The sequence below is a fragment of the Camelina sativa genome, chromosome 11 (genome assembly GCF_030686135.1).
Source record: "Camelina sativa cultivar CO46 ecotype springtype chromosome 11, ASM3068613v1".
Taxonomy (NCBI): Eukaryota; Viridiplantae; Streptophyta; class Magnoliopsida; order Brassicales; family Brassicaceae; genus Camelina; species Camelina sativa.
The window spans coordinates 41,488,650-41,512,582 of NC_141890.1; the positions used below are offsets into that span (position 1 = coordinate 41,488,650).

General features: G+C 34.7%; 3 protein-coding genes and 1 pseudogene across 5 annotated transcripts; 3 read left to right on the plus strand and 1 right to left on the minus strand.

Annotated features, from left to right (window-relative positions):
* The first annotated feature begins 4,725 nt into the window (after positions 1–4,725).
* LOC104725661 (pectinesterase inhibitor 4 pseudogene) lies at positions 4,726–5,724 on the plus strand (annotated as a pseudogene). Its single transcript, XR_015572806.1, has one exon. The product of XR_015572806.1 is annotated as a pectinesterase inhibitor 4 pseudogene (transcript).
* A 3,396-nt stretch (positions 5,725–9,120) lies between these two features.
* LOC104725663 (mitochondrial intermediate peptidase, mitochondrial) lies at positions 9,121–13,660 on the plus strand. 2 transcript variants are annotated; one of them, XM_010444358.3, is made up of 17 exons: positions 9,121–9,476; positions 9,647–9,728; positions 9,820–9,872; positions 9,976–10,030; positions 10,357–10,495; positions 10,589–10,643; positions 10,744–10,966; positions 11,182–11,277; positions 11,370–11,489; positions 11,580–11,705; positions 11,855–12,010; positions 12,148–12,264; positions 12,391–12,516; positions 12,601–12,668; positions 12,765–12,900; positions 13,004–13,169; positions 13,272–13,660. In XM_010444358.3, the coding sequence occupies exons 1-17, from the start codon at positions 9,313–9,315 to the stop codon at positions 13,508–13,510; spliced, it is 2,121 nt and encodes a 706-aa protein (XP_010442660.2). In that variant the 5' UTR covers positions 9,121–9,312; the 3' UTR covers positions 13,511–13,660. The 2 variants fall into 2 exon arrangements, with proteins under 2 accessions (XP_010442660.2, XP_087332236.1); XM_087476110.1 differs by having other exon boundaries at positions 9,203–9,476; positions 9,976–10,035.
* Positions 13,642–14,967, plus strand: LOC104725662 (protein LPA2). Its single transcript, XM_019233275.2, has 2 exons — positions 13,642–14,059; positions 14,619–14,967. The coding sequence occupies exons 1-2, from the start codon at positions 13,660–13,662 to the stop codon at positions 14,762–14,764; spliced, it is 546 nt and encodes a 181-aa protein (XP_019088820.1). The 5' UTR covers positions 13,642–13,659; the 3' UTR covers positions 14,765–14,967.
* Positions 14,968–17,358: 2,391 nt separating this feature from the next.
* LOC104725664 (protein EXORDIUM-like 3) lies at positions 17,359–19,104 on the minus strand. The gene has a single exon (XM_010444359.3). The coding sequence runs from the start codon at positions 18,560–18,562 to the stop codon at positions 17,549–17,551; it is 1,014 nt and encodes a 337-aa protein (XP_010442661.1). The 5' UTR covers positions 18,563–19,104; the 3' UTR covers positions 17,359–17,548.
* Positions 19,105–23,933: the final 4,829 nt, after the last annotated feature.

Here is a 23,933-nt window from a genome sequence, read left to right on the forward strand (position 1 = left end):
TGCTCTAGCACGGGTCTTAATATAGTATATACATATATATATATATGTAAATCATAAATTTAAAAGTCATACGCAAACAAATGGATAAAACTTGTTTGCATTTGACATTTGTATCGTATATATTGCAAAAGACTGTATTTTAAAAAAAAATGTACTATTAAATGATACATGAGTATAGGGATGTTGTTGTGGGTTAAAAAACCCGATCCGACCCGAACCCGAATTAAGCCTGCCCATAAATGAAACGACCGACCCGTTTTAAAAAAAATAATAATAATAGTAATAATAAATAAACTACAACTATTGGTCTCATACCCACTAGCCACCTAACCACAATCATAACCAACAGCGGAATAACAAATACCAATATTCAATAAATATCCAATAATTATAACATAACAATATCCAAAATATTCAACCAACAGGAAACATAGAACCAACAACCTAGCAATGTTTCTAATGACTCAACTCTAGCAACCTAGAAATGCCAGACAACATCCAATCGAGTCCCTAGAACATCCTCCTCTTCATTGCCTTGATTCCACAATCATACTTTGCCTTTACCTGCACCACAAACACAAATTGTAATGTATGAGTATTTTATAAACACTCAGTAAGACAATCCTCCCATCTACTGGGCTATACACACAAGCAATAGAGACATCTCTAACCATCAACCAACAATCAACAAACAACAAATAACAAACCAGGACTCTGCATCAACCAAAACCAACATGCATTGACCGACACCACATGGGGATGCATCGACCGACACAAGGGATGTATCGACCGATGCAATTTATGCATGCATCGTGTCGCACTGCATCGACTGACGCATGCTCGACATAACACGAAAACCCTAGGTTTTACGCGCCGTCCTCGCACTTGCATCGACCGACACACAAAGTGCATCGACCGATGCAACATGCCGAGCATCGTGTTCCCCGAAGCTTCTCGCCGGATCTTTGTTCCTGCAACCACAAACTCGATCCCAAGCCACAAGAAAGCTTCCTAACGTCCCAAATAACCATCTAACAAGCCTAACAACACATAAACAAGCAGATCAGAGAAGCTCTAGCTTAGATAAGCCATGGTCCTGCACTTACCTTTGCCCAAGACGATTCTGACTCTAAAACGCAAGATCTATACTCTTAGCAAGCTCCTACAACGTCCTAAGCCTCAGATCTCACCAGGAAACACCAAAAACTTCCAAGAATCTCCCAAAACGCTTAAGAACGATTAAGAACTCTTTTCTCCCTTGTTTTCTCTCAAAAACGGCCATATCCGTCGAATTCGACAAAACTCGAGTTTAAGGGTCAATTGGTGACAGCTTGTCATGTGGGAAGATTGTTAAAGGGTGAGGACCAGAGTTCTAGGAACGCCTGGCGCACCAATAACTTACTGGTGGATTTGGATGAATAGTTCCTGTCCACGGTGAGGGGTTAGGATCAATGCTCTGCAAGGCCAGCTTGGGGCCTATGGGAGCAAGCTAGCGGGTAGGCTAGTGGAGTCCATGTGACGGGTTGTTATAATAAAAAACCTGAATTAAAAAAGCCCTGATGGGTGAATCTAGTGGATAAACCCAAAAAAAACCCAATAAATTATGGGTAGCTTGTGGGTACCCGAAGTTTTATACCTCAGTTTGTTTTTTTTTTTTTGGATTTATATGTATTTGTTAGTTATATATATATAATTCATCTAAAATTTCTATATATTCATCTAAATCCAATTCATAATTTATAAAAATTTAATGATATTATTTTGATATAAACACCAAAAATGTAAATTAGATTGTAATTATAAAAAGAATAAATTGAAATTATAAAAAAAAAAAAAAAAAAAAAACACAATTCACCATTTACCATTTTAGCTGAATAAAAACATTGATATGCACAGGAAAAAAAAAAAAAAAAACTGAATGATTCCATTGATCCTACGGAAACCTGAAAGAATCAATCATAAGTCAAACCCATCTTCACACAGCTTCTATTAGCCGACCGAATCAAAATAGACCACGAGCACTGCTTCTAACTTCAGAAAATTTCACAACATGAACAAAATCAAAACAAACCGGAATTGTCAAATTTCATTTCATTTTCGGTTTAAGTTTTCAAATCGATCTGAGACCCAACGAGATCCCACAAAATATAAAATCATTCACGCATAAACAAAAAAAATCAATTGGACTAGGGTTCAGGGTTCGTGTTTTGATTTTCCAGAGAGGAAAAATATAAAATTTTGTCTTTTTGGTATCTGATAGGTGAGAGAAAAAAACCCGTGGATACCCATATTCTTAATGGGTAAACCCGTGTCAGATTCTATAATTTTGGGTACCCGCCCGTTTTAAACCCATATTTTTTTTACTGAAAAAACAGGTCCGCATACCCGATATTAAACATGGGTTTTGGGTACCCATCGGATTTTAACCCACTTTTAACATCCCTACATGAGTATATATACCGTAATAGTCTCACTTGTAATGACAAAAGCAAACGAAAAAAAAACTAATGCGTTTTGAAATAATTAAGGTCTAAATTGGCTGTGTTGTTTTAGCTGAAATGTAAGTCGTGTTTCTTACAAACATCAAGTTTTCATTTTCATTTTTTAGACGGTTAAATCAACGTAGTTTTCGACGAACAAAAAGATCAACGACAGTTACGATCTCTTGCTTAACACTTCAATTCACAAATACAAAATGATAAAAATAACTCGCCGGCCGGCCGGTACCTACGGGAAGCAATCTATATATATTAATTAATTTCAGACGACGAAAATGTTATTATAACTAAAGAATAATGAGACTGTGTTGTATGAGGCTCACGGTCATGTTGTTTTCCAGCCAAGAACACCAAGTGGCCCATGTTAATGTCATGTCCTCTTCTCAATTCTCATTTGATTGATTTAGGTTTTTCAATATTCTTGAAAGATTAGTATTATTGTTTTCTATGATAATATAATCAGGGTTCCTATGTGGAAACCGTACTTATCACATGTTCTTTGGCTACTATATGTGAATATTGTTGCGACAGTCTATGATAGTATATATCATTATATCATAGACCACGGGATCAGCTGCAAGGCTAAAATATATTTTTTTGTCTAGCTAGAATATCAAGTTCGAAACTTGTAGAATAAAATATTGAAATGGCAAGTAACACTTAGCCATAATGTAATGGTAACTGATAAACGTTAACACGTCCTTAATACGTTGCAAATGACAATAGAAAAAACAAATTCGCATTAACGTAGAACATTAGAAAACACTCTATTCATGTTCAATGGACCCGCTTCACCCGCCATACTTGGTTAGGAGTTTGTATTTGGACCTTTTTCACTTTAATTTCTCCTCTTTTTTGATATTCGGATTGCACATATATAGAAGAAAACATTAAACAGTATCGAATCATGAGTAAAGAGCAAGATTCTCATCATATTATATAATTTCTGTCTTAGTTTTTTTTTTGTTAAGTTTCATGAGAGTGTAATTCAAAAAAAGCTAACTACTACTAGATTAGCTCATCTCCTTTCTATTACTTTAATCAAATTTCGTCGTATTTCATATATCTAAATCAAAATGAATTAGCAAACGGTGCGTATTAAATATGGCTTCAATTCAAATAACAAGTTATTTAACTTGTGAAATGCCAAGTGCCAACCAATTCAAAAATTATGTGTCGTATAGGTATAGCCGTATAGGTAATGCATGACAGATCAATTTGCAAATAATTAATTCTTTGAAGAAAACTAAAAGGACCGATCGAGAAGAATGAGTTATTCCTCCAAAATAGGAGATCTAATCCCATGTTCATCACATCACGTGTCACGTACTTAACATTTCATTAGGCTTGAATTGCGGTATAAACTTGTAATAATGTTTTAGTTTTATTTGAACACAATTTAAGACTTCCTAATTTCTATATTATAAATTTTTATGTATGTTCTCTTTTCACACCATACATTATTTCTGAAAATTTTATCTCTTTTCACACCCAAAGGAGCGTTCTCGGCGAACAAATCAAACAACCAATGATGATAGTTGCTAAAGAAAGATACCATGCATTAGATTGTTCTCTATTCGAATATAGTTCGGTTGAATTTTTCTTGATATGCATACAATTTACGATTTACATTTACAAATAAAAAACCAAAACAAAATTTCCGCACTAAATTACATTTTTTAAAAAGCTTCACAAGATCTACAAATAGTTTCTGATTGTTATGAACTTATGACCCAAAATCAAACTAACTTTAGTTTTTTTTTTTTTGGTAGGGAACTAACTTTAGTTTTTAGCAAAATTGAAATGGTGAAAAATATATTGGCATCAATCAAAAAACTTAATTAACAATTAAATGTATGAATGAGAGGAGTTAATGAGATCGTTAGTCCCTAGCAGACTCAAAATGGCGTAAGTCAAATATTATCAATGAATGCGGATATTATTATAATCAGGGCGTAAATTATTACTCATTAGTGGCCTTGTTGAGTATACACTTATTAACCATAGCAAATGAAGAAAGCCATAATCACAACTGAATCATCTTTACTGTTGTATAAAAAAACACCATTCGTATTGGGAATATCTAAGTTCGAACTGTTGGGAGTTGACCCTGATATATTATTATACGATCTCTTGACCATTTTAAAAAATTAAGTTACGTACACATACACATAATACGATCTTGTTGTTATATAAAGAAACTTGATACATCTAGATCGATATAATTAACCAAATAGTTACATTAAAGAAAGAAAGATCTATTCAGTTCCTTTTGAATTTAAAAACCAAGATGTGCATGTGTGTTGTATATATATAATACACACAACATACAACATAGTTTCACAATTCGCACCAACAAAATTTGTCCACAAATACACCAAAGAAAATACAGAAAAAACGGAAGCTGGGGCCACCATCAACATGTCGCAGTTCCTCTGCTCTCTAACGATCGTCTTCATATTCCTAGCATCGACAAACATCCAAAAAACAGCAGCCGGTCCACCATCCTACTCCCAAAACCACAAAACGTTCGTGAAAACGGCTTGCAACTCGACAACATCCCCTGACAAATGCTACAAGTCCTTATCCTCATACTCCACCACCATCAAATCCGACCCAATCAAGCTATGCATCACCGCGCTTAACCTAAACGTGAAATCCGCAAAGGAAGCGACTTCCGTAGTCTCTAAGCTTCTCAAAAAGTCTCAGAAATCCACCGCGGGACGAAAGAATAAAATGTTATCGGAGACACTTATTCTCAAGGATTGCCTCGAGGAGATGAAGGACACAATTATTGAGCTCAAGCAAGCGATCACAGAGATGAAGAATCTAGAAGACGGTGATTCTGTGGCTGAGCATATTACAAACGTTAGGACTTGGGTGAGCTCGGCGTTGACAGACGAAGGGACTTGCACGGACGGGTTCGAGGAGGTGAAAGTGAATAAAGAAACAACGAAGAAGGTTAAGAAGGTTGTTGAGGAACTTGCAATGACGACGAGTAATACCTTGGCGCTTATTACGAATCTACGTTACTAGCTAATGATTTTTTGTTTTTTTTAAAGGTTATGAAAATTATTGATGAATTATTAATCACCACTCCTTGCATGTGCATGTTTTCTTTTTTTTTTTTTCACGTCAAAATTGATGCGACGAAGTTATTGTATCTACTATATTATATTGTATCATGTTAGAGTGCATTTAATTAATTAAGCCAACTTGTATGACATATTATATATATCACATATATATGTATAGGTTTATTATGCTTTAGTAAAATGTCAAAAACTTTAGCAAATAAATTATACTCCTATTCAACAACGAATAACTAGTTTAACTATATATAAGTAGTCTACATGCAAACAAACAAAAACATTTCATTACTATGAAAAACAGACAGCCACGCATGTGAATTCCGCGGTGCATGGTTATTGGTTACTAGAATAGAGTTGTCTAATTTGGTTAAGTCGAATTAAAATGGCATCAAAATCATACTAAATCTTGAACCAAATTATTTTATAGGATAAATTTGTGAAAGATACATTATCCTTAAAAAAATAAAAAATTTTGTGAGATAAACCATGATAATGTTTTTTCATTACCAAGAAAATATCCCATTGAAAATAACTTTTTAATAAGTGGCATCTACTATTACGTTTAAAACTTCAAAGATTCTCACAATAAGTTTTCAAAATACAGATTCTTGCCAAAATCATTCAAACATCTCGAGTTTGGATGGCCACTTAAATTTATGGAGTAAACTGCTTCCCATGTTACACAAAAAGTGTTATAATAGGTATTTTTATTTATTTTACAAAAAGTGTCATTCTATATTTGAAATGTGTTTTACACTAAGTTTTATAGTTTATTCTTTAATCCAAAGCTCACTTTTAAGTAGGGACACACACGTAAATTTAAGTTTTTTTTATTTGTGTGAAACTGTGTTAAAATGATATTTTTTGTAAAATAATAACATAACATTTACTTCTATTTCATTTTGATTAATTTTAAATTTTGTATTGTTTATATAATATCAAACCCACTTTTAATGGTCAATTTAAACTAACAGATGAGATTGTTTTTATCATCTCATCTAACGGTTTAAATTTGTTAATGATCTCAAAAGTTGCAATATGTATTTTGATAAAACAACGTTTCTTCGTAGTACCCCTAACTTTCAATGTTCGCACCTCTTATTTTTTTACACATTTTTGTTTCACATCCCTTAGTTTTTCGCACATTTTTATTTCACACCTCTTTATATATATATATATATATATGTATATATTTGATGGACCTTTAAAAGAGTTTTTATTTCAATGAGTATTGTTTCACACCTTCGAGTTTTAAAAAATATAAGTTTTATTTTTTTCGATTTATTAATCGACGTTGATTCACTCATGTTCGTTAAAATCTTGATTGTTTTACTTACTGATTCATTTATTCAATATTTTTTGGTGTCGTTTTCCATTTTATACCCTCATCAATCATCTCTTCCAAGTATTAATCTAGGTAACTGATTGTGATTTCTAATTTTTCATAGATCTATCTTTTAAGTCAATTTGGTGGGTTGTAGCTATGGTTATAAATTTTGATAGAATAATGATTTAAAGTTGTGTTACGTGAATATCTTCCAAAATTGATTATCTGACTAAGATTCGGCAAACCTAGATTCATATTTGTTGTTAACTTTGTTCTCTTATAGTCATTGAATCGATTTTTGTATTTACAACAAAATTATTATTTGATTAATTTGGTTTTCTTGGTATTTGAGGATATGGTTGATTCTAGACATTATTTCTGAATTTCATATTATACAGTTAAAGGATTACAATAAAGTTTCCACTCGAAACGTGTGAATTAACAATGGTAGTTATTTCAAGTTTTTATTTTCTCGTTACAATAATAGGGATGTCACGTTGAATAATTTAATATTCATTCCAATCATAGTTGATATCAATACATTTAATTTCAAATCATATAATTCTGTTTATATATAAAAAATATCATTAAATACATAAATTTGTTTTTCGATGATATCTCTTAGCAATAACATTGTGTCTAATGAGAATGATAACTATAGTCAACTTACAAGATTCAGAAAAGATAAGATTTTTAATTTTCTTATAGACAAAAAGTTTAAAGGATTTGATGTTAAAAAAGTTGTTATAGTTCTATATTTTCCAATTGAAAATTCATAAGATGTTAGTATTATAAATCAATAAATTTGTATCACATATTTTTTTAAACAGGAAATTAAGTTTTGAATGAATTTAAACGGTGCATTATTTTTTACTACACATGTACAATACACAAGAATTATTGATACTTTTGAATAATATAAAAATTTGAAAAAGAGAAACAAAATATAAGAAAAACATGAGCAAATTATAAGCAAAACATAAAAAAAAAACAAAAAAAAAAAAAGTGGAGAACTTCAATTATTTGTTTTTTGTTGAGCCGGACGAATGAGTCTTTCTTTTACTACTATAATATCTCTGTTGAAATAATAACTACATGAGTGTTGATTTCATATTAGAAGATTTTGTAATCATCCCATCAATCTAGGAGCTGCTGTGAGTATTTTCTTCACCGCCACTGGCAGAGACGTGCAGTTTTTCGTCACTTCTGCGTTGATCAACATACCTACTTATCTTTGGTTTTCAGCAGAGGAGAAGGAGGTTGTATTGGTGGGTCTCGGGTCAATTAAAGTCTATTCGTTTCTGGTCCTCTCTTCTTCCATCTTCGGCCTCAGGTCTGTGCTGGCGATTGCTTATGCTGCATGGTTCCACGTGACCGGAGGTAAGGAAACAAGAATTCAATTCAACTCAGTAAAATTCAGTTCAACTGTACTGACACACTGCTTTGAAAATCCAGTTTGTGGTAGTGGATATCCAAGTACTTTATTCCAATTTCATCGGAATTGACAAAGCTACAGTAGAATTCACCATTGTCAAGCTGTGGACCAGGTCAATTGAAAACTTCACCAGATGCTCGAGGAAATGAGAGGAACTTCCCATATTTGTTTAGAAACGAATTTACTTTTAGTATTATATGATTATAAGAATGATTTTCAATAAATATTTTTAAAATATAAAATTATAATATAAGCAACAAATTTTTAATCACAAACCATTATAAATAACATAATAAAAAATAAATTATAACAAATTTTCATCAAAAAAAGTTCAACCTGCGGAAAACCGGGGGATAGTACCTAGTTTATATACATTTAAGTAAATTAGAGGACAAATACAATATTAAATTTAATTTGACAATCTACACATATCATATGGATTACTAAAAATATATCCACTCTAGAAAAAGCTGAATAATTCTAAATTTCTAATTGCCCATACATTTAAATAAATTATTTTTTATAAGAGAAAAAATCATCAATTGAATATAGTTTTTTCCCGAAAAACTAAAAAATTGATAGATAAAAAGAGATATGCTAACAACTATAGCTAGTTACTAATAATAAGAAATTCCAAAATATGAAAATAAAAAACAAATAAAGTATTTATTGTTATATTTTTTTACAAAATAGTGTCACTAAGACCCAAATGTAGAATGGTCTTCATGTAATGTTTGGACTTGAAAGATTAAGAAGTTCAATCTTTGTAATGTTTTGCTTGTAGAAAAACGACACATCAATTCACATTTTATAGCCTTTTCAATGTTCTTTTTATTTTAGTTCCTGTCTCAAACGGCATGCCGTTTTTATTATTTCAAAACGGCAGCACATCGCTTTGTCCCCTACCAAAACCCTGAGCGCTTCCTCCGGACAAGCAAAGCCGCAAGAAGAAGCAGAGCAATGTGGAAGCTAACGCGGCGATTGCAGCCGCATATCAATCCGACCCGATGGTTAATCCGAAATTTCCGGAGCGGAGAGTCTGGAGACGCCACTGGTCTCTACGGCTTCGATCATCTTAAAACGGCTAAAGGGTTTCAGCGCTTCGTCGCTGATGCCATTGAAAGGTATGATTTTTATCAAATTAGTAAAAGTGTGCTTTGTCAAAATAGCCATTGATACTGATGGGAATGATATTGTAGCTTAGTAATAATCAGTAGAGAGCTCTGTTGTGCTACTGTGCTGTGTTGTGATGTAATTTGCTTACTGAAGAATGATTCTGGAACCATTGTCTTAGGTCTAGTGAGTTGGTGAGCTACATATCAGGAATGCCTTCTTCTCCGGAGATTATTAAAGCCATGGATGAGATTTCAGACACGGTAGGGTTCTTGCTGCACTTATGTTACTTGTTACTAGCTCTTATGGTGCTTGTATTGACTGCTGTTTTTCTGAATTCGAAACTTTTTGTAGGTTTGTTGTGTTGTTGACTCTGCTGAACTCTGTCGACAAACCCATCCTGATAGGTCTCTTTTCTCTCTAGTTCTGAGCTTTCAATACTTGGTTTATTATGTTCTTTGATATATATATTTGTTTAACTTGTTTACTTTGCTCTATTAATATGAATAGGGAATTTGTTGAGGAAGCGAATAAAGCAGCAATAGAGATGAATGATTATCTACATGTGAGGTGACCAAGAATTTGCTCAGCTTTGATTTTCTTTCTTCGTTTTACGTGTTGGAATCTTGGAATGCCTATAACAAAGACATGAAAATTCCTCCATCTTTGAACATTTTGTTCTTGTTTAGATATGAATACGCACCTGTCCAAAAAGATCTGCAAATCAATAGATTTTTCCTTTCAGCCGTAGAAACTTGAGGCATTAAATGTTATCAAACTGAGGATATAAACATCTCTAGACTCTCTTCCATGTCAGCAGAGTAGACAGAGTTGAGTCTATGTTTATTCTTTTGGCGATTTCTGAACTATTTTTGGGTTATTGATGTTCAGCATCTTAACACAAACCATACTTTGTATGCCGCGGTGAAAAAAGCAGAGCAAGATTCTAACTTGCTTACCAAAGAAGCAAGTAGGACAGCACATCACCTCCGAATGGACTTTGAACGGGGTGGCATTCATCTAGACTCTGGTTTGTTATCTATTGCGGTTATTTCTTTACCCTTTAGGCCTTGATGATGTGGCTGGTGTACCTGATGTTAAACGCCTCTTTTATTCTTTGCAGACAAGCTAGATAAAGTGAATAGCTTAACAACCAAGATTTTTCAGTTATGCAGGGAGTGAGTACCGATGAATACACAAGTTTTGTTTCTATGAAAATCTGATATTATAATGGTGCATTGTGCTGTTAGTGCTAATTTCCGTTTGATCTATATTCAGGTTCAGCGAAAACATTGCTGATGATCCAGGACATGTTGATATATTTCCAGCATCACGCATCCCTCGACATGTGCATCATCTTCTCAACCCTATCTACCGATCCACTGAAAGGGGTTCAAGAGGGTCTACAAGAGCAATGCATAAGTCGAAACAGAAGGGATTTCGAATAAATACTGATCAACGGACCCTTTCTTCCATTTTGCAATGGACATCAGACGAAGAGGTGCCTACTTTACCTATTTATTCTATCTCCTTTCTAGGACATCCTTTTATAGATAGAGGTGGGAGATTAAACAGTTTCTCATTGATTACAAGCGTTTTCTAATCAACCACCCCAGAGTGTATCAGAGACAGGGACATGTGCTTTGAAGTTGCTTTAGTTATGCACCTACATCCATTTTTCTGTTGACCACTGTAATTCGATACCTCTATTTTCAGGTCAGAAAAATGGTATATATTCATGGGAACTCTGTTCCTCATGCAAATCACGGAGTTCTTGAGAAGCTTATTGCTGCACGCCATGAGCTTGCCCAGGTTAGTACATATTCGTTGATGATGCTATGTAGTATATTCCCAGTATTCAAATTTACTTTTTATAGTAGCTTCTTCTTTTTTGTTGATCTCAGATAATGGGGTGTAACTCTTACGCTCACTTTATGGTCGAGCCAAACTTAGCAAAATCGCCAAAGGTTGTGACATCCTTCCTACAAGAACTGAGCAAGACAGTCAAATCAAAGGCAGACGAAGTAAGCTGACCTTTGCACTATGTCTGGCATTTAATGATGTTCTTGCTGTGGAAAATTGAGGTTCTAATAACCAGTTTCCCATCTCTGTAGGAATTCATAGCCATTAGAGACTTTAAAAGAGAGAAATGTGGTAACAAATCTGCAGAATTAGAGCCATGGGATGAAACTTACTATACTTCAATGATGAAATCTTCCGTCAATGATGTGGACACCGCTGTAAGTTTTTTTCATATTCTAATGTCTGTGTCTGTCTAGTGCGCTGCATAGTATCTTCGTTCTGGGATCTTTTTTTTATCATGTCTTCGTCAAGAGAGACTGTTGCGGAGACTTCTCTTATCATGCTCTGTTGGAATAATCTTGTACAGGTTGTAGCATCATATTTTCCTCTGCCTCAATGTATTGAAGGCCTAAAAATGCTTGTTGAATCATTATTTGGTGCAACATTCCATACCATTCCTCTGGCCCCAAGTGAATCCTGGCACCCAGATGTGCTGAAATTGTCTCTTCATCACCCGGACGAGGTATGCTATTTACAAAACTAAGATAATCCTTGCATAAGTCTTGTCGATGCAAAAACAGGAATAGTTCATTCCATTTTTTTCATACCACTCCATCTTTGGTCCCTCATGCTCACAAATCATGCTACTGTTTCTTGCAGGGTGATCTCGGGTATTTTTACCTTGACTTGTACTCCAGAAAAGACAAATACCCGGGGTGTGCTAGCTTTGCAATCCGAGGAGGACGCAAGATTTCTGAGACAGAATACCAACTTCCTGTATGCTTCGTTTTTTCCCATCATTTTTCTTTTTTTATTTGTATGGCCAAAATTATGAAGACCACTTACTCCTTGGAAAAAAGTTACCATTTTCTTACACTGCCTGTTGATCTAATCCAATTGCAGATTTTGGCTCTTGTTTGCAATTTTTCACGAGCTCGTGATTCGTCAGTTGTGAAGCTTAATCACTCTGAAGTTGAAGTTTTGTTCCACGAATTCGGCCATGCTCTTCACTCTCTCCTCTCACGAACGGTGTTGTACTAATTTATCAATATACGTATCCCCCTCAAATTTCACTCTTGCTTTGCTGATTGCTATGTTTTCTGGATTTTGAAGGATTATCAACATTTTTCTGGTACCCGGGTGGCTCTTGACTTAGCAGAAATGCCTTCAAATCTATTTGAGTGAGTATGATTCCCAGAGATAATAACTCTTTTTTCAATACTGTTTCGATTTTGAGTGTAGTGTAATTAATGAAAATGTGCTGATGCGTCCCTCAGGTACTATGCATGGGACTATCGTCTCCTGAAGAGATTTGCCCGGCATTACTCTACCGGTGAGACAATACCCGAGAAGTTAGTGAACTCATTACAAGGAGCGAGGAACATGTTTGCAGCAACTGAACTGCAACGTCAGGTCAGCTTAATTGATTCACCTCTCAAATAGGCTCAATGCATAAAAAAAAAAAACAAATGTGGTTGACAGATATCAACGTCAATTTCTGTATGGTGTTTGGTAGGTGTTTTATGCGCTGATTGACCAAATGCTATTCGGGGAACAACCAGACACAGCAAGAGATGTGAGTCATCTCGTAGCTGAACTGAAACGGCAACACACGAGCTGGAACCATGTCGAAGGAACTCATTGGCATATTCGATTCAGCCACCTACTTAACTATGGAGCTGGTACATATAAATCTATCTACATAAACATCTTTTAAAAAAAAAAAGCGATTTCACAGATGTATCTTTAACTCTGGTGTATACATATTGCATGGATTGATGCAGGGTACTATAGCTACCTATACGCCAAATGCTTTGCCTCAACAATATGGCAATCAATATGTGAAGAGGATCCTCTTTCGTTGAGCACAGGAACATTGCTGAGAGAGAAGTTCTTCAAACATGGAGGAGCCAAAGATCCATCTGAGCTGCTCATGGATCTAGCAGGCAAAAAGATCATTAGTATTCATGGTGAAGGCATTATCCCTGCTACCACTGGCCTTTTAAATGAGCTGAGACTATAGAAGAACAATAAACTATGTAACTTTTCAAATCTTTTTAGTCGATACTGAACGGCAAGCAGTTTGGTTTTGAGCAAACGCTATGCCGTTTTGAGTGAAATATAATGATCACTGGATAATTTATTTCTATCGGATTAAAAACAAAAAACAAAATGGCGCTACAAATCCACTCTTCGTGTACCTTGGCCTCGAGACCTTATCATCTTCATCGTCTCTTGAGTACCAGAAACCCTAATTTCGCAATCAAATGTCAAAATCCCCAAATCGAAACGGAGGATCCAGCTCAACCGAAGAATTCTTCAAGCTCTTCCGGCGTAGGGTTCGGTTCTCCGGCTAAGAAACTGAGTGCGGCGGATACATCTGGGAATAATAAGAAAGGGAAAGGGAAGAGAGTGGTGAATCGGCGTGCTCCGGTGGAGAAACCGGTGTTTATGAGCGAAGAAGGAGCGGCGAAAGCAGAGGAGCAGAGACAGAACGAGAACGCGTTTCTTCTTACTTGGCTTGGGCTTGGTATCGTCATCCTCATCGAAGGACTCACACTAGCCGCTTCAGGTACACGCATGCTGAAGATGATTATACGAATTTGGGCATTTTCATATGACTGTAGAATCTTTAGCCGAGAACAACCATTCATTAGGTTTCCGGTGATTCTGAGAACTATAACTTTCCGGAGAATTTATCGTGATGTTGTAGCTTACGTTTTAATAGTCTGATTCTAGTTTCGTGATTGAGCCAAGTGTTAAAAATCTGAGATTTTAGCTAGAGATATAACGAATGATCAAGAAGATACTTGACATTGCTTCTTCATAGTAGTCTTGAAAGGAATCTTAGAAGAGTGATGTTTGCTCATTACTTGCCTCGACAGGCTTGCCTCGCTTGTATCGAAAACTAAGTGTGTAGTGCAGCTGTATATACTCACTTCTGTGCTTAGACTATATCTGATAGTCGAGCTTGTCATCTTACTTGGTTACGGCCAGATTAAACATCTTTTTTCCTTTTCGACTAATACATAAATTAGTTGAGAATAGAATTCACAGAAGATAGAATTGAGGGGGGGGATAGTGATACACAGTTGTTGAAAACTCCTTTGTGTTTGTTTTTGGCTCTGCAGGTTTCCTCCCCGAAGAGTTGGATAAGTTTTTTGTGAAGTATGTGTATCCAGTGTTCACTCCGTCGGTTGTATTATTTGTGGCTGGGACAACTGCATATGGAGTTCTTAAGTACATACAGAATGAGAAAATGAAGGGTCAAGAGTGATACTATACAAATATTCGAGCTAGATCATATGAATAGAGAGAGATTGGTTTCAAAAACTGTGTGTTGCAAGTGCAGTGGATACTCTTAAGGATGTTTTCACTTTGGTTATGCGATCCAAAAAGAAGAGTTTGTGTATTGATCTGACCTTAGTCGTTGTATATGCAGAGAGTTGGTTATGTAAAATTAAAATCAGTTTGATGTTATTCAGGTGCCATTTTCATTTTAATCCTCAACAAAAATGAAAAATCAAGAGTCAAACCATAAATGTTATGTCTAGCTGCCATGAATACCAGAGAAAAGCTCACGGGCCGACCTGACCTGACCAGTCATGGTAGGGCGTACCGATTTATCTCTTTGGACATATATATTAGGGGCAGATCCGGTCTATGCAGTACTAAACCTGCTTGGGCAGTTTGGTTTCGGTTCCAAGAATATCGAGTTTTTGTTATCAATCCCTCTCTACTTATACATTCTTAAACACCAAGGCTAAAAAGCAAACATGGCTACAAGAGTCTGTTATACAAATGGACCGGAACCAAAGAATACTTGACCAAAATGAACAAGTTCGAGTCTTCTTGTTCTCTCTAAAAGTAAAAAGTTCTTTTAGGGGGGATAACTAATATAAACACAACATAATAATGATGAATCACCAAAATTTGGAGGTGAAAGTCAAGTATTGGGGCCCTAATAGGAGGCGCCGCTAAGTCCCTCGCTCCCACTATCAAGACATCGTGCTATTGATTTGCTCATTTGTTATCATTGTTTTGATGTTTGATTAGCATGATGTTGATTCTCTTCACTTCTTTTTCTAGAAAAAGTTTCTTTTGTTGTTTTTTGTTTATTTGTAATATTAACTAGTACTATATACGTAGCTTCTTTTCAAAGTCTCTCGTCTAAGTTTGCGGACTTGTAGTTGTAGACTTCTCTCTTCACTTAAATTGGCATCCAACTACACTACTACTACTACTACTCCCTTTGACCCTTTTGTATCAAGGCTTTGATTTTTTTCTTCTATATTGGTTTTGATTTAGAAAACATTATGACTGTAAACTATTGCAACATTTCTTTTTTTTGTTGTTCTTTAACTTGACTTCTTATTAGAAAAAAAAAAGCATCAACCTTAAGCTCAGGTAACACACCAACTAATCAATACTTGTAAATTCAATGTAACGATACGTAGAGCGACAAGCGTCCCTGTTCAAAGACCACCATCAATGTATCTTTCAAATAAAAGTAACGGCGTTGAATGCAATAAGCAAAATACTGACTACATTACAGACGTATGCATTCATGATTTCATGTACTCAAAATTGTTAGATACTTATAGCAAAACTAACAAAACACTTATGATGAAAAAAACTGCTTGACGAGTTCCTTTTACATTTTTTTTTTCTCTTTATCTTTTTCTCCAATTTCATTTTCATACATTAAAGACACTTTAATCATGTGAATAATTTGCTCTCTTTTACTTTGGACTGAGAGAATGGTAATTGTGTTTCAGACAACTTGTCTGACTGTGGTAAAAGTTTATGTGGTGCTTCTACTCTGTAAACTGTAGTAAGTTTTTTTCTTTGTATCATTTCAATGTGATGAATCATGAAAATGACACCTCTAAAACAAGATTGCCTCTGTGAAAAAAAAAGTAAAAAACAAAAGTAAACAATAAGATTGCCTCAAATCAGGGTAAATAAGTTAGGATTGTCTAAGGTGAAAAAAAAAATCCAAAAAAAAACAAACATTAAAAGGACAATTATGTTAGGTTTGGATCTTTCACCTACCCTTCTTCTCACACTCACACTCCTCAAAAAAATATCTCCTTACATATCATGATTTATCCTCTTGTCTTCTGTTTTCGTTTTCTTACACTTTTTTCCAACTTGATGATGCCTCGAGAAAATATCTCCCAATAAATTCCAAAACCGCACATAAATATTTACTTAACTATAGACCCAATAAACTATATGCGACATTGATATATACATCTTTCTGCGCTAGCTCCAAACAGTTTTACATAATCTTGACATTAAACCCATTTACATACATAATTTAAGTTTATGGTTTACAACTAACTATGTCATTTGGATTTCGAGCTATGCATGATGAACATAAGCGTTCTCACAAGGATTGTAGTTTTAGAACAAACAAAAACACAAAAACTTATGAGATTAATTATTGTCTTTAAAAAAAAAATAATAATAATAATAATACTAATTATTGTCTTTGCGGACAGTGCTCTTCATCTAATTACATTTGCAATTAGTATTTTCCGGGATGATCAGCCATAATCCTCAAATATGGAATAAGTTTAGTTATCATGAACATTTTGAAAACTTTTTTTTTCCAAAATATTAAAATCAACGTTTATAATTGCAAATTTGCAATCATTATGCAATGTCTGAATTTTCGAAATGATTAACGAAACGAAAACCAATTATATTAATAATTAAAAAGATAACTTTTGTCTTTTGTTAAGATAACTCGTGCAAAATTCAACCCAATTGAAATAAACTCATACTTAAGCCTTTAGATATATTTCGCATTAAGACTGGATTTGTTTCAACAAAAAGAAGAAAGGTAAGCAACATATGCGACTCTTTTTCACATAATCAAGCAACTTAAATAACACTATCATTTAACTAATTTTTTTAATAATGCATCGACACACAAATCCCATTCTTGATCATATTTTTCCCACATCGTCGAGCTCATATTCAAAAAGACAAAATTACCCTTCCCAAAATACAAATTAAACACAAACCAAACCATTTCACTTCACTCTCGCTACTAATCAAGCGCATTGGGTCCGGTACAGTAACTAACCACGTGGCTCCATAACCACTGGATCAAATACCGCCGTCGGATCCCATTTACATTATACGTGGCACCACGATGATCGTTCAACATCTGTCCTGTGTACGAACCACCACCTCCTGTTCCATAAATACCCTCACAAAGATCCGCTATCTCGACCGGAGCCACCGGGTCGGGTCCTGCGTACCAAGCGTTAACCAAAGGGTTCGTCGCCAGTTCAGCAATCTCGTGAGCAATCACACTTATCATCCCATCTACTCCGATATCACCGTTCGGCGATTTAACCGGTTTTAATCCCGGTATATACTCCGGTACGGCGAACGGATAAGCACAGACTCCGGGACAAAGCTTCGCCGAGTTCCCAACCCAAGCGTACGGTAACGTGAATCCGACGATCGACGGGAACGTGAAGTAGTGGAATCCACAGACCTGGCCGCAAAAATCTTGGACGTAGACATCATCGGCGGTGAGGAGAAGATACAAACCGCTTTTGGGATTAACCGGCAACGGCCGATATCTAGAACCGACGGCTGATTTGATCACGGACTGAATCGATAACCGGGTTAACGATTTGCCGTGAGAATAAAACCGGTCGTTTTTTTCCTCGCCGAGACGAACCGTACCGGTAATGTTAGATCCGGTTTGGTCAGTGTAAAGCTGTACGGTTTTCCACCAACCGGAGACAGAAGGGTGTTTGGATCCAACGGCTGAGATAGAGTTGATGAACTCGCGGATGATTTTTTTCTGGGATTTTTGCCACGTGCCGTACCAGATTGGGTGGACGGTGATGTTGTTGGTTAGGACAGGACCCATGTGGTAACGGAGGCGGACGAGGTTTGATGAGCCTTCGAATTTTTTAGAAGAGCCGAAGATTTGATCGGAGCCGTTGGTTTTAGGTGGGTATGGACGGTATCCGATAACTTGCGCCGGTGATGTTAAGAGCACCGTAAGTACTGTGAGGGTGAGGATCACCGGAACTGAATGCATGTTTTTTTTTTTTTTTTTAAAGGGATTGGGTGAAAAAAAAGTAAATAATAATTGGAATGAATGAGAGAAGATGAAGAAAAATTAAAAGAGGAAAAATTGAACTGGTGGACCGACTTGTCTGAAGAGTAGAGATATGGAGTGTCAAGTGAGGTGTATATATAGCATTATTTAATTCATTTCTACATTTGTTATAAAATTAAAATCTAATTTGCTTTTGGCTCATTCATCCCAAAATAGAGCTTTTTAATTTGTTTGTTTTAGTTGGAGGTTTAGGACTTCTAAGATTACTTTTGGTAGCCACAATATTCTTGTGGTATGAGTTTGTATAGTTTTTGTTTTAATTCATTACAATATCCATATCAAAACTGAAAATATTCCTACGTTTATTTATCTTTTATTTTTTCCGTCATTAAATTATAAATCACTCTCAACTAATTGATTTGTTAATGGGTAAAATGGAATTTTTGATTAAAATTATAAAAAAAGTGTAAGTAGAGAAAATAATAGAAAACAAAATGTTGTAAGAATTTAAGGAGTAGAGAATGTGCATAGAGAAATGGGGTAGGAAAAAAAAAAAAAAAAAAGGGGTAATGGAGGACAGATGAGAGAGATGGAAAAAGTGAGGTGGACAAGTAGGACCTGTAGTAATAACACGCGGCGTCGTTAATAGCCGTCCGATTGTTTTTTCATCTGACGTTATTTATCAAACCCTCGTTGTTGTTCTTTTGGTTTCCCCATTGCGCGGGAAAATCTTATTCGTTTTCTTGCAAGGGTAAATATGAAATTTTCACTCTCAACTATTTCTCATTTTTTTTTTCCTGAGGTATGGACCTCACTTTTCAGAATTACTAATATATTAAAATATAACATAAAAAAGGGACCACCACGAGTTTTGAAGAGAACACTCTTTGTAAGTGTTTAAAAAAGAAAAAATTGATATGTGTATTTGTTATTTGTCGTCTTTGGGCAACTTGAGAGGATAGTAAATGAATAGGAATATCGTCGTGAACTAACAAGAACATCTCCGATCTCTATAATATAGAAACTTTATAATAGAAGTGAGTTTAAGAGATTTTTACGTCAATTATCCTCTATTTTCACTTTTAAAATAGAAATTGCTATTTTTTTCCTCTATTTACAAAAGAACCTTATTTTTCTTTTACAAAAGATTCTCTATAAATAGAGAAAAAAATAACAATCTCTATTTTAGAGCTGAGAATAGAAGATTATTGGAGTAAAACTCACCTCTATTATAAAAATCCTCTATTATAAAAGAAAAAAAACTATTGGAGATGGTGTAAAACCACTAATCACTAAATTGGCTTTTTGTTTTTAATACCCAAAAAGATGTTTTGTGTTTTCAAGATTACTCTATATTCTTTTCCATCTAAATAATACTATATATATCGCTGCGACAATGTTCTTTGAAGAAGTCAATGACACATCAAATTAGGCTTGAAGATAAGGCGATATATTTAAAATTTTCAACTCAAACTTTGGTATGATAGCAGTTCTGTTACTCGTGGCGATTGTATCGTGTCATCACCAACGATAGTACTTTTATGTGAATGTCGCATGGAGTGTTTTCAGTCGTCCTGATATGAAGTTGATCGGACGTTAAGTAATGACAGGCTTCGGAACATGGTTAATGTTACTAGATAAATGACTAATCAACACCGGATCATTGAGAGAATGACCTTAATTAAATTAGTTGAAACCGAGTTAAACAATATACCTAAGCTTGAATATATATAGTTAATTTTCCCTAGTTGTGGATCATATATCACTCTCAAAGCTGCTTTCTAATACTTTTGCTTTTGTAGTTGCATGAAATGGCTAGCTTGAAAACATTTTTGTTTTTAAACATAAATTAATTCCGTTTATTTTTTATTTTTTTTAATAGCTTTTTTAAAAAAAATTCGTTATCGCTATCAGCAATAGTATGCAAGATTGAAAATCCTGTCACCCAAACAAGTAGGCAGCTATGATCCAAATTTATGAAGCATTTTTTTTGGTTTTAGCTAATTTTATTTTAAGAGTTACCATCAACAATATAGTACCTTGTAATATATACGATAAATTAAGAAAATAAATAAAGATAAAATTGATTTAGTCACCTATATGTTTCACAATACTATACAAGAAGATATACCATCCATTAACTCAATATCATAGTTAACCTGAAAGTCTTGAACCCTAACAACAAAAGCAAGCACCTATCTAGACTTGTGGTTTTACGTAGATACCAAATGTCCACGACTACAAGTTCAGAGATCAATTATATTATAAATCTCAATAATGCACTATGGTAGGAGAAAATTTGGGAACAAGTAAGCTAGCTAGAAAACCTAACCACGATTTCTACACCATATATATTATTCCAATTTGCTTAATTATAATAAATAAACGTCAGAATTTTCTACGTTAGTTACATAAAAGAACAAAAAAAAGAAGAGTTAAAAAATTAGGGACACATGAGCACGGATGCTACTATATACGAGGTGGTGATGGTGTGGATCACTGTATCCCATAAGTGCCGTAATTCGCATATGAAGTTTCCGATGAGAATATTTAGAATTTCGTTTTTTATATTTTACTACTAGTTTCACCATTATAAAAACCATCACAAAACAGGAAAAAAACATACAGTATATATTCCGATAACCCAAAAAGACATTTTAAAAATCGGATATTAGCTGTTCGTTTGTCCTCTTCAGCATATTCCACTAAAATCTACGAACAAAAAAAACATCGACTTTTATCTTTTGAAAATTTTATGTAAAATATTATCCAAAATAAATATGAGCGAAAAATAGAAAAAATAAAATAAAATAAAACAAAACCTGGGAAGGATAAGGAGGAATGGGCCCCGTCTCAATCGCGGAGCGAATTGCGCGGCTCTCTTGTCAATGTTTATTGATGTGAACACTTTTTACTCTACTTTTTATTTTTAAATCTAGAAAAGAAAAAAAACTTAAAATTATTGTTTATTTTATTTTGTAAAATGGGGGGGGGGGGGAGTTGTGTATAAAAATTCAAGTAAAAGTAAATAAACAAATTATTATCAGTATTTCCTTTGTAAAATGGGAGAGTTTCTCTATAAAAATCCGAATAAATATAGTCAGCAAAGCAGTAAAAAAGAATGGTACAGCTGAGATTGAAAGCTCTGTGCTCAAAATTGGTCCACTGAGGGGGTCTCACTTTTACTTGGCTTTACACTGACGTTACGGTGACACAGAAGGACAACTACTGACGACACCTGGCATATATGTGGATTTATACGCTGACCTGGCACAGTGTTGACTCCTTGTTTTCTTATTGACACGTCATCGTAGTGTGAAAGAGACAGACGTCGCGTGAATTTTGCGGGACTTTTTTTTTCCTAACTCCAGCGCGTCAAGGATACGCTCCGGTCCATCATCGATACTTTTTTTTTTGTTTGGTCGTGTGCATTAAAAATTTTGTATAGACATTAGAGTTGGTGTTTTATAACTATTTTGTAACGTACAATTTACCAATTGACTTTCTTGACAATGAGATTTTTCTTTTCACGTTTTCACATTCGTGGACTAGGTTTTTGTACAATGTTTTTTTCAGAGATTTATATAGTTCTTTTTTCTTTGTTTGTCAAAAGATTTATATAGTTCATATGTCAACATTTAGACTATTACTAGTATTCAGGTCTGGAAAAATTAATATTCATCCGTTTTTACCAATCTTCAAAATGACATCATTTTAGCTATTGTGTGACAAGAGAGACCTACTCAGAGCCGGGTCTTAAATTTTGGTGGCTTAAAGCATAGAAAAATAATTTTATTTTATTATATAAAATTAATATTTTTTTACTACAATGCTAAAATATAATTAAAAACATGAAAAAAATGAAATAACTAAAATTTAAATATTGTAACTTTTATTATAGCAAATACTCAGTAGACATCATTGCTAATGAAAAATAGTTGGTAATAATGTATTATTATAATAAAATAAAAATTAAGGAGAAAAAGTAATTTTGATGTTCTTGTATAAAATTTTAGTTTTGTTTGAATATTATAATATCTTGTAATCAAGTGAATTCAAATTTTTGTAGATTTTAATGTTAAAAACCAAAAAGTAATAAATAATTTTTAAAAAATTTTAGACTATTCCAACAAAAAAAAAACCAAAACCAAAACCTGTAAATAAAAAACAAAAGAAAAAGAAAAAAAAAATGTAAATGAACCAGCAGAGTTGAAGGCTTGAATCCATGCCTAATCTCTCAAACATGTGTTGCTAAAAGTTTTAATATATCATGTGGCCTAAAGCAGGTGCTTTGCCTGCTTTAGGAGTGGGCCGGCACTGGACCTACTCATGCCCACATAAAAATATCTATGTAAAAATCGTGTAGATACGGTGAATAAATATATTGTGAGTTTTGCTGTTTGGACCTTTTGTATTTGCTATCAATATTTTTCACTCAAGAGTCGAGATTTAATTTTTATGTATTTGCTTATTTTGAACTTTTATGTCGTAAATGTTGGGATCAATAATTTAAGGTGACAGAGGCGTGACCCACATGAGTGATTTATTTACACAGCTTCGGTGAAAACGAATGAAACCACAAACAATTTAATTTTTGTTTGCCCAACCAATTGAAAATAGATAATGTACGTAGTACCATTTATATTTATAAACCACGAGTAGACAAATATTTTTTTTTGTTAAAAGGTATTCTATTATAAAAATATAATGTTCGGTGGACTATTTTCGGAGTAGGCCCATACAGAAATCCCAAAGTGTCCAATTCGTTTACATCAAATCGGACTAAACCGTTGGAAAAACAAAACCGACCGGGTTACAACAACCGGATTAAACCGGCACTACGTGAAACCCTAATCTACAAACGAAGAACTCGTTTTGCAGCCGCCATCCATAATTGCGGATATTCGATCGGAACAGGACCTCTGGCGAGCCTGGACGACGGTAACCGAACGGAGATGGTGATCCAAAATCCGTTTGCCATCCCGCCACCGTAGAACCGTTTTGAGAAGGAGGAAGAGATCCAATCTGTCATTTGTCGTGGAGGATCCATGCTCAGTCGTGAGAGAGAGAGAGGCAGCAGGGAGTAGATAAGAGGACCGTCGACGGTAGCTTAGCTTCACTAGATCGGAGATTACTTCCCTGTCATAACCAATCCGGTGAGACCTCCAGAATCTCCGATCTCCAGATCTATCTACCCTCTTCTCTCGTTTTTCGCCGTGAATCTCCCTCTTCCGCTCCGCGTAGCAACACCTCCAGTAGAGTTCTTTACCGTCAGCGTCTCGCGGATGCTTCTCCTCTCCACCGCTCCCTTGATTTCGTCCAACAGCTTCGCCAGGATGATGCAACAAGT